At 41.2% G+C, this 16,106-nt stretch overlaps 2 protein-coding genes across 3 annotated transcripts; both read right to left on the minus strand.

Annotated features, from left to right (window-relative positions):
- Positions 1-1,081: 1,081 nt before the first annotated feature.
- Positions 1,082-5,573, minus strand: LOC129594587 (tyrosine-protein phosphatase 10D-like). Of its 2 annotated transcripts, none has more exons than XM_055491326.1 (7): positions 5,365-5,573; positions 5,027-5,159; positions 4,693-4,772; positions 4,559-4,633; positions 4,163-4,462; positions 3,593-3,865; positions 1,082-1,762 (listed from the first exon to the last, which is right to left on the minus strand). In XM_055491326.1, exons 1-7 carry the CDS (start codon positions 5,438-5,440, stop codon positions 1,311-1,313), a joined length of 1,389 nt encoding a protein of 462 aa, XP_055347301.1. In that variant the 5' UTR covers positions 5,441-5,573; the 3' UTR covers positions 1,082-1,310. The 2 variants fall into 2 exon arrangements, with proteins under 2 accessions (XP_055347301.1, XP_055347300.1); XM_055491325.1 differs by having other exon boundaries at positions 5,027-5,165.
- Positions 5,574-9,155: 3,582 nt separating this feature from the next.
- On the minus strand, positions 9,156-10,777 carry LOC129594565 (neprilysin-2-like). Its single transcript, XM_055491297.1, has 3 exons — positions 10,328-10,777; positions 9,592-9,987; positions 9,156-9,471 (listed from the first exon to the last, which is right to left on the minus strand). The coding sequence occupies exons 1-3, from the start codon at positions 10,775-10,777 to the stop codon at positions 9,274-9,276; spliced, it is 1,044 nt and encodes a 347-aa protein (XP_055347272.1). The 3' UTR covers positions 9,156-9,273.
- Between the last annotated feature and the right edge of the window lie 5,329 nt (positions 10,778-16,106).

Raw genomic sequence — 16,106 nt, forward strand, 5'->3', positions numbered from 1 at the left:
CGCTCACTAATTTCAAAGTATAAACTCTAAAAAACTTCCCTAAAAAGCCCAACGAGGAAATTTCAATTGAAAAACATGAACAACCGCTGAAAGAATAAATTTTTTTCACTTTAAATTTAATAAGTATCATGATACAAGCAAACGCCTTTCAAACCTAAAACTCAAATATCCGATAGCTAGAACAAAAAAAACAAATCTTCTAGCTGTTTTGAACAACCAACAGTTCCCAGACCAGAAGCCGCATCCTTGACGCACCGTAACGAAGAAGAATGAATTTATCAAAAACAACGTTTAAAACTTTACAAGTTTACAACGTTTACAACTTTAAAACTTTACAAGCTTGCCAGTTACCAGTATAATTGCTGTCCGAGTACAACCTGACGGATACCAGGGTCCGCTCGGTCAGATCAGCCGAACAAGAAGGATAACTACGAGCGTTGGCGTGGGAGAGTTTTTGCAGGTTTATCCATCTGCTGCGTTGATCGATAGTGCACAGTTTGTCGTAGAAAGAGATATTCACTTGAACCTGCAGATATTATAGCATTCGTTTCAAATGCAGTGCTGTCAGTCACTAGCTAGTTGATCAGGTCGAATCTACTGATTTTTGAGTCGGATAAAATACGTAAAAGCCGTTTTACCCGTTCAGTCACTACGGTCATCTACAGCCTACAGCAGCTTGTTTAAGGAAAAGTTGATCTGTTTACTGATCTGTGTACAGGATAGAACTGTATACGTACGACTGACCTTTGCCCGGGGGTAAATGTGGCTACCATGGACTTTTAAGCTAAAAGAGGACAAGATACTTCATACGACAATCGTCAACGAACAAAGTTATTCGAGGAAGCCCGGTCAGCGCTAATACGCCAGTGGTACCGGAACCGCGAGGGACAAACAACGTGGACGACCGGCGGCCGGATGGAGTATATCAGCTGTCTTGGAGAAACGACAACGATTGGTTCGAGGAAAAATTTAGCGCTAACAACAGAATGCCATACCGTCACCTAGGCGATAGTTCGTCGATTTAAAACGACTGCTATATGATATAATGACTGCAGTACTTTATTGACACTCTCCAGCCTGGATCATGCTGGTCTGCTACCAAACACGGTGCTCGATGCCCACACTACTGGCGACAAAGGTTATATCTCGAAACAGCAAAAATGATGCCGGTATCCGTGATTTTGGTATATAAAACTAATCGAAATATGTTTAGAACTGCAGTATTCTAGCTCTGGATGTCACGAACTTTCAGGGTTTCACAACATTTTATCAAACGTGGAATATATTGGGTACCAACCACTGCAGTACGTTTATTTAGTATGCCGCACCGGAAAGCAAGAGCCTGGATGCGCTTGTACTTCTTTGCCAAACGGTTGGTTGTGACCAAACGAATAGTCTTCGAGCAACCCGACGCGGGGCTCCCAAGAAAAATTAATACCGTTGCTGGTGGTATTGGTAACATGAAGCACGACAACATTGTTTGGCTTTAACTGCACTGTCATAGACCGCTTTTCACTCTGCACATCCCCTTGTTCCGTCCATCCGAGGATTTCATGAATTGTCCCAGGAATGAGACCAGTTAACTCCACAACACGCCTGTCATAATCTTTCGGCAAAATATATTTGGGTGGAATTCCTTGCGTCGCGAATACGAATCGTGTGAAAAGGCCACGTTTGAATTTCCAGTCGTCGCTAACAACAAATCTGATGGAGGTTGGGGTACATCCGACGGGAGGCCAGTAAAACGTTACAGCTGGTGGCACTACGGGAAAAAGCCAATTAGGAAATCATGTACCACGGTGAATTCTCACATGACTTCTATAGTTCGTAACAAAAGTGTTGAGTTCAAATCGTATAAAAGGCTAGTAAAGTGGTTTCGCTGTCTGTATAACGTACTTATTACGGTATTGATAATACGCTTTTTTAAACATTTTTAATAATACGCTTTTTTAGACATAGTATTTAATGCCGAGTACGAACGTTGTGCTGGACGTTAATTTTTTGAGGTAGAAACTACAAACTCACTCCTGACGAATGTGGAAGATGCGGTGGATTCCCAAAGAATGCATCACACTGTAACTATAGGCTATCGCCAGTGCGCAGGTTTTCTTCGACTTCTTAGTTTTTAATAGTTTCTTAGTTTTTCTTAATTTCTTAGTTTTTTCCTTAGTTTAATTAGGTTCTTAAATCTTCATTTGATTCTTCCGTAATGCAGCGGCAGTCTACTCTGAGAAACGGGAAGGAGTAGGACGGATGTACTGGCGACAAGCTTCAGGATTGTGCGTTTCCTCTTTGAGTACACCTATATTCCACATTTGTGAAGACCGAGTTATCACTCGATGGTCTACATTTTCTGATTACGAAAAAAATTCAGAACTGAATTAAGTCATCGATAGCGTCATATCGTGGGGATTATTGTAACTTTACCGTACTTCACATATGCTGTATATACATTGTTTTAGTTCAGTTCTTAATGAGCATAATTCGCCCACTTTACTTGAGTATTTTTATATAATTATTTAATATTTTCACCGGCATCGCCTCCAGCAGCGCGCGAAATGAATATCTGTAGACCGCACGACTTCCTTATTGACTCGACTTTGCTGCACTATAATTATCAGCACAAATCGAAATTCTTGGAAATTGTAAATTGCTGAAAATTGTATATGTGGAGATAAGGCTCTATGCGTTGCACCCGGTTAAGCCCCTGTTGTGCGTTGTGGTATATTCTTGTTTTTATGGAATTGTATATATGAAATACGCAAAATATGCTTCGAAATTTAAAACTAACTAACTAACTAACTTCGAAATTTCGTTCCTGTAACTTTGTTTCAGAGGGCATTTTAACACCTGAACCACATTTCTAGTATATGTATGAAAACGTATACTTCAGAGTACTCGTATTTAAAGTGAGCAAAATATGCTGAAGTACAAGCCCGTCCGGATAATGAGCACGTAAAGGTACAGCTAACGCATATGTATTAAGGGCGATGTTAGCGCTTAGCACGATGGCCACTACACTACGTTTGCCACAATGCGTAAATGCGCTCCGCAGTTAGATTGTCCCTTACTGCACCGACCGTTTTCTGGCCACCTTCCGCCAGGCAACTACGATTATTTGCATTGAAATATATGGCGTGCACCAGGCCACCAGCCAGCCAAAGGCATGTTACGTGGTTGAACAGTTTGGCGTGGTGTTGCGTAGTATCTTGTTTGGCGTAATCCATGAATTTACATTTTTCGCTGTTCTCTATCGTGCTCATCATCCGGACGGCTTGTACAGTGTAGTTATCAAACAAGTAGTACTAACTGACAGTGTTGTTCCACCCTTTTCGAAATCAGGTCAATGGCGCCGTAGTTTCCAACCCATATGGTCGTTTAAGTGAAAGTGTGCCCGGCCCACTTTCACTTAAACGACCATCGCTCATTCACTTATCATAGTGTTTCAATTAAACGACCATACGAGTACGGCCTCAGTAGGCCTCACTGCCCGAGCAAAGAAAGGCCAGAGGGGAATCAAGTGGCAAGTCCTTACAGGGTCTACTGTTGTGTTGTCTCCCTATCAACAAGAAGGCAGTTACTATAAACTTACGCGAATGGACAATCTGCGACACTTCCTCGCTGAAGAGGTCGCAAGCAACGGCAGCCACACGAACTTCGTACGTCGCTCCCTCATACTCAATGTCAATGGAACGGTTGACAACCATTGAGTCACTGAGAATGATGATTTCGCGCACTGGATGATCTTTGACATCCAGGTTCAGAAGCTTCACCCGGAAATATTTTGTGCTATTAGACGGTCTCTGAAGTTGCAACATTAGCTTGCCCGGCAAAGGTTCCACCGTGAAGCTGGGTTGGAGTGGGCCTGCAACAACACCGGTTAACTGCATGCTGAGATGCGTTATGCGACCGCCAAATGATCTGTCTGTGGGTCAACCGAATCGAAGGCCGGGGAACTGACGTGTTACCAGGTTCCCAATGCACCAACACAATACTCTACTGTAAAGAAGCAATTGCGGGGTGCTGAACCCCGTTAACGTGCCTTGTCAAACGAACATTTCGGAAATGCAGTTTTAACCTAATAGTTATCAATGCGTGATTTTTGTTTGTTTATATTCACTTTGAAAAATGCAGTACGGCCGGCTAATCGACATATTCTTACGGGTGCAGTACAAGGAAGCTGGAGTCTCCACACTTGAAACATTTTCCACAAAACTTCTCATTCGGAATGAATACGTTTTGCTTGGTTCTAATCCTGTCACATTGAAGCTCGTAGCGACCGCGTTGGAAACGTTGATCATTTTCAGATCCAGTGGAGCCGGGATGCCACCGACATCGTAGCCTTGATACAGAATCTGGTAGCCTTGAATGCGAGTGTTAAATGGTGTGGACCATCCCAACATGATGCTCTCCGTGGTTGTCATGTTTTCGCTGGTAGAAATATCAACCGGAGGAAAAGGATCTATCAAAATAGTTATTTTGGGTTCTGGAAAACTTATCGTTTTACCAGACGGGTAATCTTCAATTTTAACTGCAGTGAGAGATGAAACAAACTTACAGGTCATTGTTTCATAGGAACGCACGATATTCTGTCTGTTCTGTGACAGCTTCGCGTGGATTAAATAGTGTGTACCTGTAGCCACAAGTACAATATAATCGTAACGAAACAACACGACACTACGTTATGCGCACCTCCAACCAAAGCTCGGACGTTAACGCGTTTCCCGGCTGAAACATCTCCGTTAACAACTGAATCATCTTTAGAAGTTGCACTGCAAAGTATTCAGCAAAATTTTACTAAGCACCAACAATCGTCCACTCACTATAGTGATTACCAATTTCCAAACACTCAGATTGCCGAAAATTGTGCAAAGTATAGTGGTACTACAAGCTCTTATGGCTAATTTTATGATGAATAATTTTATTGATATTTCGATAATACATAATTTTTCATATTTAAAGAAAGCTCACTTTTTATTGATAAAGGTAGTAAAAATTGAATCTGAGAACGTTATATCACACTTGCTTTGCCTCCAGAAATATGACTGACTCGTCTACTGTCTCCATCACAATTTCCGGCCGACCACCTACAGCCGTTATGGATACAGAAGCATCAATCGGAAAGTAGACAGGCTGTGCTGCGTCCCTTAGCGGTTTAACTGCAACTAAAGCTCCACGCTGAAAACATGGGCGTTCGGGTTTGAATTTTGGGTCTACTTAAAATGGGGTTATCATTAGGACGTTGTAACAACCAGAAACTTACTGAGTAGCACATATTTAAAAGGACAGTAACTGTAATATGAACTTGTTGCAGTCTGAAGCACAAACTTACTTCTTGTTAATTGTTGCAATAATTGTACTTACCGTTTATGGAAGCCACGGATTTCTTTGGTACAGCCAGAAAAGCACAGATGAACGGCCAAAGAATGAAAAAAAGCATTTTTGCGTTGCTTGCGTTGTAATACTGCAACAGTACATAAATACAGCGGGGTTATCGGTATGAAGTAGCGCGAGCTGCAGATCGTTGTTCGAAAACACCAGCACAACGAAAACTCCTCCGCTTTGTTGCTGTACCTTCATACTGCTTATAGAAACTACGTGTCATATATGTATTGCCGTACATCACTACTCGGAGCGCGACTGTGCGCCAAACATTTGCCTGGAAGCAATCGCACGAGTTAAATTCGATCAGGAATAGAAAGTAGAAGTGCCGGCAAGCCGGATGTGTTAATATCGATCATTTCCTGGTAACATGTCTATACCAAAAATGTTAAAAACCAGTATTTGGCTTATTATGGCCAGTTTTCTCAGTAGTTTTTTTCCGGAGTGAAGTCCGTAACTGAGAACTTATTCACAGGAACCATTCGGCAAAGCTGTGCCAAAGAGAGTGATTTAATTTCCAAGAACCACATTCTACTAATAAAATTACAGTACCGCGGAGTACTGTTCCGCAAAATTACAGCAGCGTACCGCTTTTCCAAGTCTATTTAGTACCTATATTTAGGCAATAGCTAATTGATTACCATGGCTTTAGTATTGTTTTACGCTTAGTGTCGCTTTTTTCAATATCATATGTATTTTATTGTACGAGTATCGCTAGAGTATCCTGCTGCAAGGCAATCTATTAAGTACGTTCTTTACGTATAACACACTACAGGGAGAGCAAGAATACCGCAAACACTACAGGGAGAGCGAGAATTGAACGCCGTATTCTCATTGCATTCAAAGCAAGCAACGAACATTACAAATTTACGGGTTACGCTTGAATCCGTACTGTGAGCGATATGCAATACGACTCACGAGTAACACGCAGTTGGCTGGCTGGTGCCTTGGTGTACGCCAGATATTTTATTAAGAACTGTGTGGTGGAAGTTAAGTTAGAAAACGATCGTTGCAGTAAGGGCTAATTTCACTGCGGTGCGCCCTTACACATTGCGGTAAACTTAGTGTAGTGGCCATCATTCAAGCGCCACCGTCGCGCTGATATCGTCCACCTCTACCTTTACATTTTCAATTGTCGCTAGGCTTGTATGTAGTATACCACTGAAGTGCACATGCTTGCTTGCACTTCGTATTTGGCAAGATGTTTCACAACCATTTCGGATCAAGGAACTTCTGAAAAAAAGAACCTTTAATGGTTATCAATTCTATATTTATTAAACAGAGTTAATGAATACTGTAGTGAGTGGTAAACGCGCTTGTTATTGCTAATTTCGATACTGTAACCAAATCGCAGTTCAGTTACCGTGAATTCTGAGCTAATAAGATCTATTGTTGGTATGTACCTGCAATGGTTTCTACATGATTAGCAGCATTTTCCGGTTTAAATGATTTTCTGATTTTATCACTTGTCACCTTAGCACACTAACAAGAATTTTTTTACTAAAATTGAAACCATTTCCAAAGATAAAACCTTATCTACCACGCCTTATCCCGTGGGTTCATCGGGGATCCAAGGGGACAGTTGTAAGACGCACTAAAATCCGCGCTATTCATGTACGGTCCCATCACACGGAATCGGAACGGTGCGTGCGTTGCGTCGGCAAATTCTTGATGACGGATGCACCATGTCTAGAAACAACTCCCTCTCTAGCTGTGCCCGATTCTAAGCATTAACAAATGTCACCTGAGCTCCTATTAACCAGAACAGTTGCTCCTCGTTTAATGCTTCTAAGCCCGGCAGTTTGATGCGGTATCCCGTGTGTTGCATAAAATTATGGAATGCCTGCAGAAAAATCATCCTTTGCGTACCATACACTACTGATGAAAATACTAAAAATGAAAACCAAGTAAGCAGCGCGGTATCCGCCATTGTCGGCAGTGTTCTCGATGAGAGTTTCTCGGCTATCGACGCTGTCGTTCTTCCTGCTGATATTGTTGTAGAAATCTACCAATGTGAACTTTCGAGCGTTGTAATTGTTGTGTGTTGCATTCGTCCACCAGTTAAACAGTTTGCCGTCTTTCCCGTATTCTTTCCCTGAACAAGACATGCGTAATTATGTATTTAGAATACATATTTTTCTCTAGAGAAATCCATACTTGCCTATCTAAAACATGGGTAAATTCGTGGCCAATTACAAAACCCAAACGTGCGTAGTTAAAAATGTCCAAGTTGCTTGCGTAGAACATGGGTGGCTGTAATGCGGCTTGCGGAATAACTGCAAACCCGGCCAGCGATCTCTGTTAGGTGCTCACGAAATAACTTTCGACGCACAAAGCAGCATTGATTAATAATAAATGGAAAATCAGAAAGCAAAAAAATCTAAAGCAAATGAGCGATATGCACATACTATGTACATAGAGAAAAACGTAAAAATACTTTCTTCAAAAAACAAAATAAATAGTGTCAGCAAAATTCGTTAATGACAAATTCGGTACATAAGCCTTCCACAAATCGACCAGGAACAACCGCAGAAAAAATTACTTTATTAAAAGCAATGTTACAAATTTACAAGGTGGCCAGATACCAATGTAATTGCTGTCCGAGTACAACCTGGCGGATACCGTGGTCAGATCGGCCGATCGAAAAGGATCACTACGAACGTTGGTGCGGGAGAGTTTTTGCAGGTTTATCCAACTGTTGCTTTGATCGATTGTTCGCAGTGTGTCGTAGAACGAGGTTTTCACTTGAACCTGCAGATATGATAGGATTTGTTTCAATGCATTTCAGCGCAGTCAGCCACTAGCCACTTTGATTAAGTCAAACCAGCCAGCTTTGAGTCGGATCTAAGAGACGATCCCGTTTTACCCGGTCAGCCACTACATCTGTCTACAGAAATTTGTTTGGGGAAAAATTGATATGTGTTACAGTGTACTGATCTGTGGATGGGAAAATTGTGTGTATGAAAGTCGTATCCCCTGGGACGAATCTGTCCTCCATGGACTTTTATGCGAAAAGAGGACGCTTTACACGGATTCCTCATCGAACGAGGTGATTCGGAGAAGCCTGGTCAGCGCTATTACGCCTGTGGTGCTCGAACCGCAAGGGACCAATGACGTAGATGACCGGCGATGGAGTACACAGATATACGACGACGATTGGCTTGGGAAGTAACATGCGTGGACACTGTTGCCGTCATCAGTAGCACTACCAAGGCCTGATACGCAGCCAAGAAAACAGAAGAAGGAAAGCGCCGGAAGTACATATGAATACTTAGCCAATAGAGTACGATTTTGTTCCTTTGCTTTTGAGACTATCGGTGCCACACGCCGTCTTGGCCCTTGGGCATGGCACAATTTCTTCAGCCCTCATGATTACCGCCAGCCTGCTACTCTACATCGCAGCGTTGGTAAATGCAATTTTAGCGGACGATGACAAGCTTTTGTACGCCTCTGTACAGCATCGAAAACTATAGCGATAGCGTGACATTATTACTGCTTTTGAAGCTCATATCTAAACAAAGATCATACTAAGGGGATACAGTACTTTTTTAGCATGCAATACTCCACCACTCAAAGCTTTTTCGACCGCCAAGATGTTTTGGTTAGCAGTCGCACTGGTAAATTTCATAGTAAATTGGTAATTATACCTTTTTATATTCGGCTCATAATTATGTCGCCGTCCAAGCCAATATAATGCCCAGTCAGGGCAGTACAGAGTATGTGGGAAAAGTAACAGAGGCAAGCTTGAGCCATAGCGCGAAATACTTCTCATGTACAGCCGTGACTCCGTTTTGAGATGGCCTTGTAACAACACGAATACCGAGGTGACCTTAGCTTACTGTTTTGCAATATTCTGACATTAGAAACCTTTTTTTAAGGCTTGGCAATGCGTCAAGAATAACTTGCCTTTGTGTAGAGGTCATCGAGGAGTTTCCAGTTGTCCATGAACCCTTGGGGATAACCTACGTTCCGCAGCGTATGATTTAGCTTATCCATGGCGGCTTCTTGCGTTGCCCGGTCCATCCAGGCCGTTTTAAGGAGGACGGCGTCGCGAACCGCGGAGGCAATTTCGGATGTAAGCACTTCTGCCTGTTGCACGCAAATAGCGTTAATTAATTCGGCTTTCTGGCTTTTAGCTAGGATGCCACATTTCACAGAAATCATAACCTGAGAAATTTAATTTCGTAATAAAATCGATTCGCGGTTGACCTTTTGGATGGCTTCAGACGGTATGTATGTTCTGAAAAACATTCCCGAGACAGCCAAAGGCATGGCTGCCTTAACAAGTCCCGCGCAGGTGCCCGTCCCTCGATATATAAGGTGATAGTGATAGACGGCGATCCACCACAACCAATCAGCAATTGTCACCAGTCCCGCATCCCCGTCCCGTTCCAGCTGCGCCATCGTTCGATCCAGTTTGAGGAGATACTGTAAAATCGGGATTGCGAACTGCGTTGCGGATGTGGCTCGAAATTTCACCGAAGATGCTTCCAGCATGGCGTTGAAAAGAGTTAAAAAGCTTGTAATAAATCGCGAACGGTATGGCCGTCTACTAAGATCACCAAACGTAGAGCCCCTCAGAAAGTCCACAGGATCTGTTGGCATCTAAATAATCAAAAATTCTAAAACTTTTAGAAAATAAAGCAAACAAGCAACCAGTGAAAGCTGATGAAACGAAAGAATAAGATAACCGAAAAAAGCAGAATGTCAGCTGAAATAATAAAGAAAACCGAAAGAAAATAAAAAGTTGTAAAAAATTGAAATCAGACGAGAAATTCAATGAAGAAAACAAACAAATGTACGAAAAAATAGGAAAACAATTAATAAATATATTTTTGAAATGTTACTGCAAAAGGGAATCAGGAACAGCAATCAGACTACGTCGTTAACAATAGGTCCCAGACAAACGGCGGATGAAAAAGCAGTTTTGGAATAGAGATCCTACCGTCGCCAGCATAACATCTAATTCGAGGGCTTTCTCCAATCGCTTTTCAACCGCAGACCACTGGACACTTGTATTGGCTTTTTTCAGCAATCGATGCACGATCGGCGCCCACTTGCTTATCAACTGCGCAGTTGCATTGCGTGGAGTGGTGACCACTGCCTCCAGTCCCCAGTGGACCCAAAGGCGACCAGGCATGTTAAAGAACACGATATTTTCGTTGCTAGAAAATTCGTTTGTATTCACGTAAAGATCGCTAAAGGTCCCAATGTCGTTCTGTTGCAGGCGGACGAGAGCTTCGTCCAGACGAAACGTGGACACGTTGGGATATTCTTTTAATAACGACCATCCTCCTAACAAGTCGTCAACAGCGCTAAGGAGAGTACGGTCGTCGAATGGTCGCTCTGTTGACAGAAACAGATAATAGTCGACACAGAAAACGCGTTTTTGCATTATTTAAGGGCTTTTGCTCGAATTAAATGTAAACCAATGAGTGCTTTAACTTTCAAGTGCAGGGCTTTGAATACCATGCTTTTGGTTGATGCACTGGTTGTATATGTCCCTTGCTTTTTTTTCCGTGGGATTGGTGTAGTTACCACTGTCGAATAGTTCTAAATAAAGTAAAAGTCCCTTCAAAATAAAAGCATGATTTGCTGTACTTTGCTATACACAATCCTTGGTGCTACAAATAGGGCTAGCTAGAAGTACATCAGTAATATCGAACTGTTTTACACGTAGTAAAACTACTTACATATAACGTTTAATGGCAGCCTCGCGCAAATTCTCGCAAGAAGGGCGAAGGCGACGAGTCATTTTGCTAGCAATATGCTTAAAAAATATTTCTTGTGGGTTCGTGCCTTTATACCATGCTCGGTAAGAGCTTGGGTTAGCGAGAAAGGAGAATTAAAATACAATGCGATACGAGTGTGACCGGCAATAATGTCCCCCATTCCGGACACTTGTAATTTTTTTTTGCAATAAAGTTGTTACGTGCTTTTTCTAAGGTGGAATACGCGGATGTAAAGTAGCTTTATTGATAGAAATAAGCCAGATGTTATTAGCTAGTTGAGCCTGATGTAAAGCTAAAGAAAGATACAGTAGCAAGCCGGTTTTATACCGAGCTGCTGGTAAGAAACTGTATAAATAGAACATTGTAGGTGGAACTAAAGTAAGTGTAACAGAAGTACATAAAAGGATACAGTACATATAAGGAGATAGTAATTATAGATATAGTGTACGTATAGTACTTATGTAATGTACTCGTAACATTCCCTCCTTAAAACAAAATCGTCCTCGATTTTAATTAGTAATAAAAGATCAAGAATAAAAAGAAAGGTAAAAATTAATGCTGAATACGTGGGAGTCCATTGCGTTGTAGGCGGACTTCGGTTAGGGCAAGAGTTCTGATCCGGTATAACGGGTGGTCCAATTTTGGCTTCTGTTTCATGGTTTCTCACTGTTCAGGTTCCATCCTGGTTTTCTTGATAAGTTCGGGCGAAATTTTCATTTGCTCTTTGGATCGCCTCAGGGGAATAACGTGCGGCGATTGGGCGAACCAGTCGTGCTGGCAGTATTAACGTTAATACGTGGTGAATGAACACATGCTGATAAGTCGTCATTCGAGACGCGTTGGTAAAACCACATTCGCAACAATTAAAAATGGTATTGAACTGTTCGACGTTCAGAGTGTCGATATCGTGACAAATTGTTATGTCTCGGCTTTCGATGCACAGATTTAGATGAATATATTCGTAATTAGCAGTGCAGTAGATCAAAGGCGGGCTATCCAAATTAACTGGCGGCATGTTAGAAAATAAACCGAAAAAATGAAAACAGATATTATTTTATCGGTATATTTACCGAGCGAATTTAAACTTTCGTATGTTAAATTGAAAAGGTTATAACAGTACTGTGCTGTCATGCGCGCTAAAATCAAAACGGAAAAAGTAAACGAGCTCAAACTTGTTGACTTGAAAAGATTTAAATACTAGCAGCATCAGGAAATTGTGCTATAATTTACGCGTATAAGGGTGCACTAGTGAATGCAACTTTGACTGACGGTGCACTGTTGGCAATTGCTTTAAAATCTCTCAAAATTTGTGGATTGGCCAGATAAATATATATCAAATCTGATTTTAAAGGAAAGAGAGAAATTTTTTCAGAATGTTTTCAGAAGGAGGATCGCTTAACTTCGTACGACTCTAACGCACGTTACAGCTTCAGAGAATGAGGATGCCGGTTACCATATAAGGAAGCGTTTCGATCAGTATTACAGGAGGCATATACACAGGCACAGTGGTCCCACGCACTGCGCTGAGCATAAAGGGACGGCCTCAAATAAACTGAATTCAGAGATGATGTGATGCGGCGGCATATAAGAGCAGAGAGCGCAAGGGAATAAAGAGCAAGATAGTAACAGACTGACAGCCTTCACGTATAGTGGATACTGCTTCACTTGGACTGCGCGAGCGATCTGTTTTTAATATTCATCTTCGTCGACGGATTACAAACTTCAATCAGTCAGCACCGCTTTGGCCAGTATAGTATAGTAAATTTTAAAAGACGTCGTACTGATGCGCAGAATTTATAGAGGAACGTTTCAAATGCAATATGCGGTTGGCTCGGTACCGGTAAGAAATATTTTTATTGACAATAATAAGTAAATAAACTGCAGTGCGGTATAGGAGACCGATAGCTGCTTGGGATAGCAATTGCTAAAGACATAAGGAAAATATTTATAAATAATTTTTCGTATAGAAAAACGTATGCGGCATATCTGCCTCTTAAGTACAGAGACAATGCTGTACTATTACTGTAATAAAATTTAAAGTAAATTATGCATGCTGTGCTGACAAAAACAGATAATAAGAAATGGAAGAAATACAGATCACTTCAACAGTACTTGGAAAGAACGTAAGGAAAACGATATCAAAGAACTCGACGATCGATAATCATATTCGAAGCGATAATAATAATGTTAATTAATTTGGTCTCGTAAATTCCAATTAAAGACGGTAGATATGGTATTTACGAGTGTTTACTCGCTTCTCATGCTGCCTCTTCCTCCTTGCGGAATATTGATGTTGCGCATTAACAGAAATTAGGAATAAATCGAATGAATTATAGTAGCTGCACAACGGTTTAATTAATTATCGAAAAATTGCAGATGTTAATAAAATAAGATAAACACGGTGCACAGAATTCCGTAATACAAAATGTGATTTACGGACGATGTAACGAGGTTCGAATAAATTATTTTAGTGCTGCAGATAACGCAAAGAAAGTAAAGGAAAGATAGCGAATAATGATTTGCCATATTTAGGCAGCAGTAATTTCTTTTTGAACAAAGGTGAAGAACATAATAATGCTGCTAATATTTTTTTTTTTAAAGAGATTTTTTGTTAGACAGAATTTCCCAGCATTAAAAACCCTTGCGATATTTACCAAGGACACGGTTGCACGCAGTATATTAGAATCATCCTGGGTGGCGGCATACAGCACAAGCATACGCTGAAATTATACAAAGAATGCCGGATTTACGCAATATGTGATCCTTTCTCCTCCCTGGTATCGATAAACTCATCGGTGAAATAAAGGTCATAGGGATACACTGATAAACGAAATAACAGCTCTTCACAGTATAGAACTTTAGGAAAGGTCAGGGGCATAAAATGAATTAATTAATATAGGTGGAAAAATAAAGGTCATGGGCACTCGTGTTAGTTAGGCAAAATAACCAACAAAACCTGGAGCCACCAAGTTGTTACGTGCTTTTTCTAAGGTGGAATACGCGGATGTAAAGTAGCTTTATTGATAGAAATAAGCCAGATGTTATTAGCTAGTTGAGCCTGATGTAAAGCTAAAGAAAGATACAGTAGCAAGCCGGTTTTATACCGAGCTGCTGGTAAGAAACTGTATAAATAGAACATTGTAGGTGGAACTAAAGTAAGTGTAACAGAAGTACATAAAAGGATACAGTACATATAAGGAGATAGTAATTATAGATATAGTGTACGTATAGTACTTATGTAATGTACTCGTAACAAAGTCCATCCCGGCATTTATGTCCTTTCGGCGACTGATGTCCCTCAATTTGTGAGACTGATAAAGCTGAGGTAACGCTGGTACCAGTTTTCAAAAGTCACCGACTGACCTGAAAATCAGCTTTTCGTTGTAGTCCTCCATGTCACCACTCTGACAAAAGGGTTACCGTTTTGGAGATGGCGGCAGAGGGGACACGGCAAAAATGTCCCTGGGGACATTTTTGTCGGTCACATACGAGGATCTAACGGTCGGTGATGATTTTATAATTCTTTTTGTGTCAATGTGGTTTGAAAACTTTAAAACCACAGCGAGAAAAGGCTCTACTTAAATCTAGATTCAAATTTCGCGGAGTCCACTCAAGTACTTCGAATGGAAGTAAATTTTTCTTGACATTTTTGATTATCTTGACAACACTGATGGAATGACCTCGATGTTGAACTACAGCAAAGAGCAAGGCGCGGAGCCCTCTTCGCGCAAGGCGCGAAGTAGATACATAATTGTTTTAAAGGAGTCAAAGATTTTAGCAAGTATTATAAATTTCAATGGAATTTTCTTTTCGCAGAGCCAACAAAATTTTTTGGATGGGTTACCAGCTTTTTATTTCTGCGCATTTGGGTTGCTCAAAACGCACGACACCGGTTTAAACTATGTACAGTGGAACCTCCTACTCTGAACACCCCCGAACGCTGAACACCTCCGAATCTTGAACAGCTTTTTTCGTACCGGCGCTTCTCGTAATGTATAACATTAGGGGGGACCTCTGAACCCTGAACACCTCTGAACTCTGAACCGTGAACACTCTGTTACGTACCGTAGTGTGTCTTCTTAGTAAATTAGACCTCCACGACTTGAACAGAGCAGTTCAGCAAAACATCCGGAAGATCAAGCGCTCATGGAGTTTAAGTATTATTAATCGTAACTATTCGTCTGCCGTTTAGTATTTTACTTTGTGGACAAATTTTTAGTTTTTATATGAACAGCACGGCAAAAAACACGTCGCGGACAAGATAACCGCTCCTTATTCTGATAAGAAAAAGTATATTCTCGATCATTTTCGGCCGACGAATATTAAAATTTATCTTTTTAATTCTAATTGTCGTTTTTAACCTGTTGTCTTAAGCTGTATCGAACTGATCATCAAAACATGATACAAATAGTACATTATAGATTGCTACTATATTATATCTATAACTGATATAAAGCTAGGGGGCCCCCTAAGAAGGTCTCCGCCCCTAGGGGCAGTACCTCCGAATCATGAACACCTCTGAACCCTGAACAAGAGACTGCGTACCGAGAGTGTTCAGGGTCGGGAGGTTCCACTGTACACAAAATATGTAATAATGCACACTTATTTAGACAATGGATGGAATGCGTATAGAGTGAGAGCCAGGCTGTAATCTCTGGTGGGAATTATACATGTGATACATAATTTTTGTTGTTGATTTTTTACGAAACCGGTTAGCAATGTGCCAGGTTTAAAAGGCAGCATGCAAAATAATTTTATTGCTGACGCTTACTGAATATCTGTCACTGGCAATTATTGCTGACAGACTGTCAGCAATAATTGCCGCACGTTCTCTGTACCTTGAATTTGTTTGGAAATCTTTGGAATGATTACGGCGTTTGCCAGACCATTGCTGCTATTCCACCGGTTGCATGCGTAGGCGTAAAAATCCACGCACGGATCAACGGTTTCATCCATACTGGAGACAATTTCACGGGCTAAGAAAAACACTAA

This window comes from Paramacrobiotus metropolitanus, unplaced genomic scaffold (genome assembly GCF_019649055.1).
Source record: "Paramacrobiotus metropolitanus isolate TYO unplaced genomic scaffold, Prichtersi_v1.0 Parri_scaffold0000069, whole genome shotgun sequence".
Taxonomy (NCBI): Eukaryota; Metazoa; Tardigrada; class Eutardigrada; order Parachela; family Macrobiotidae; genus Paramacrobiotus; species Paramacrobiotus metropolitanus.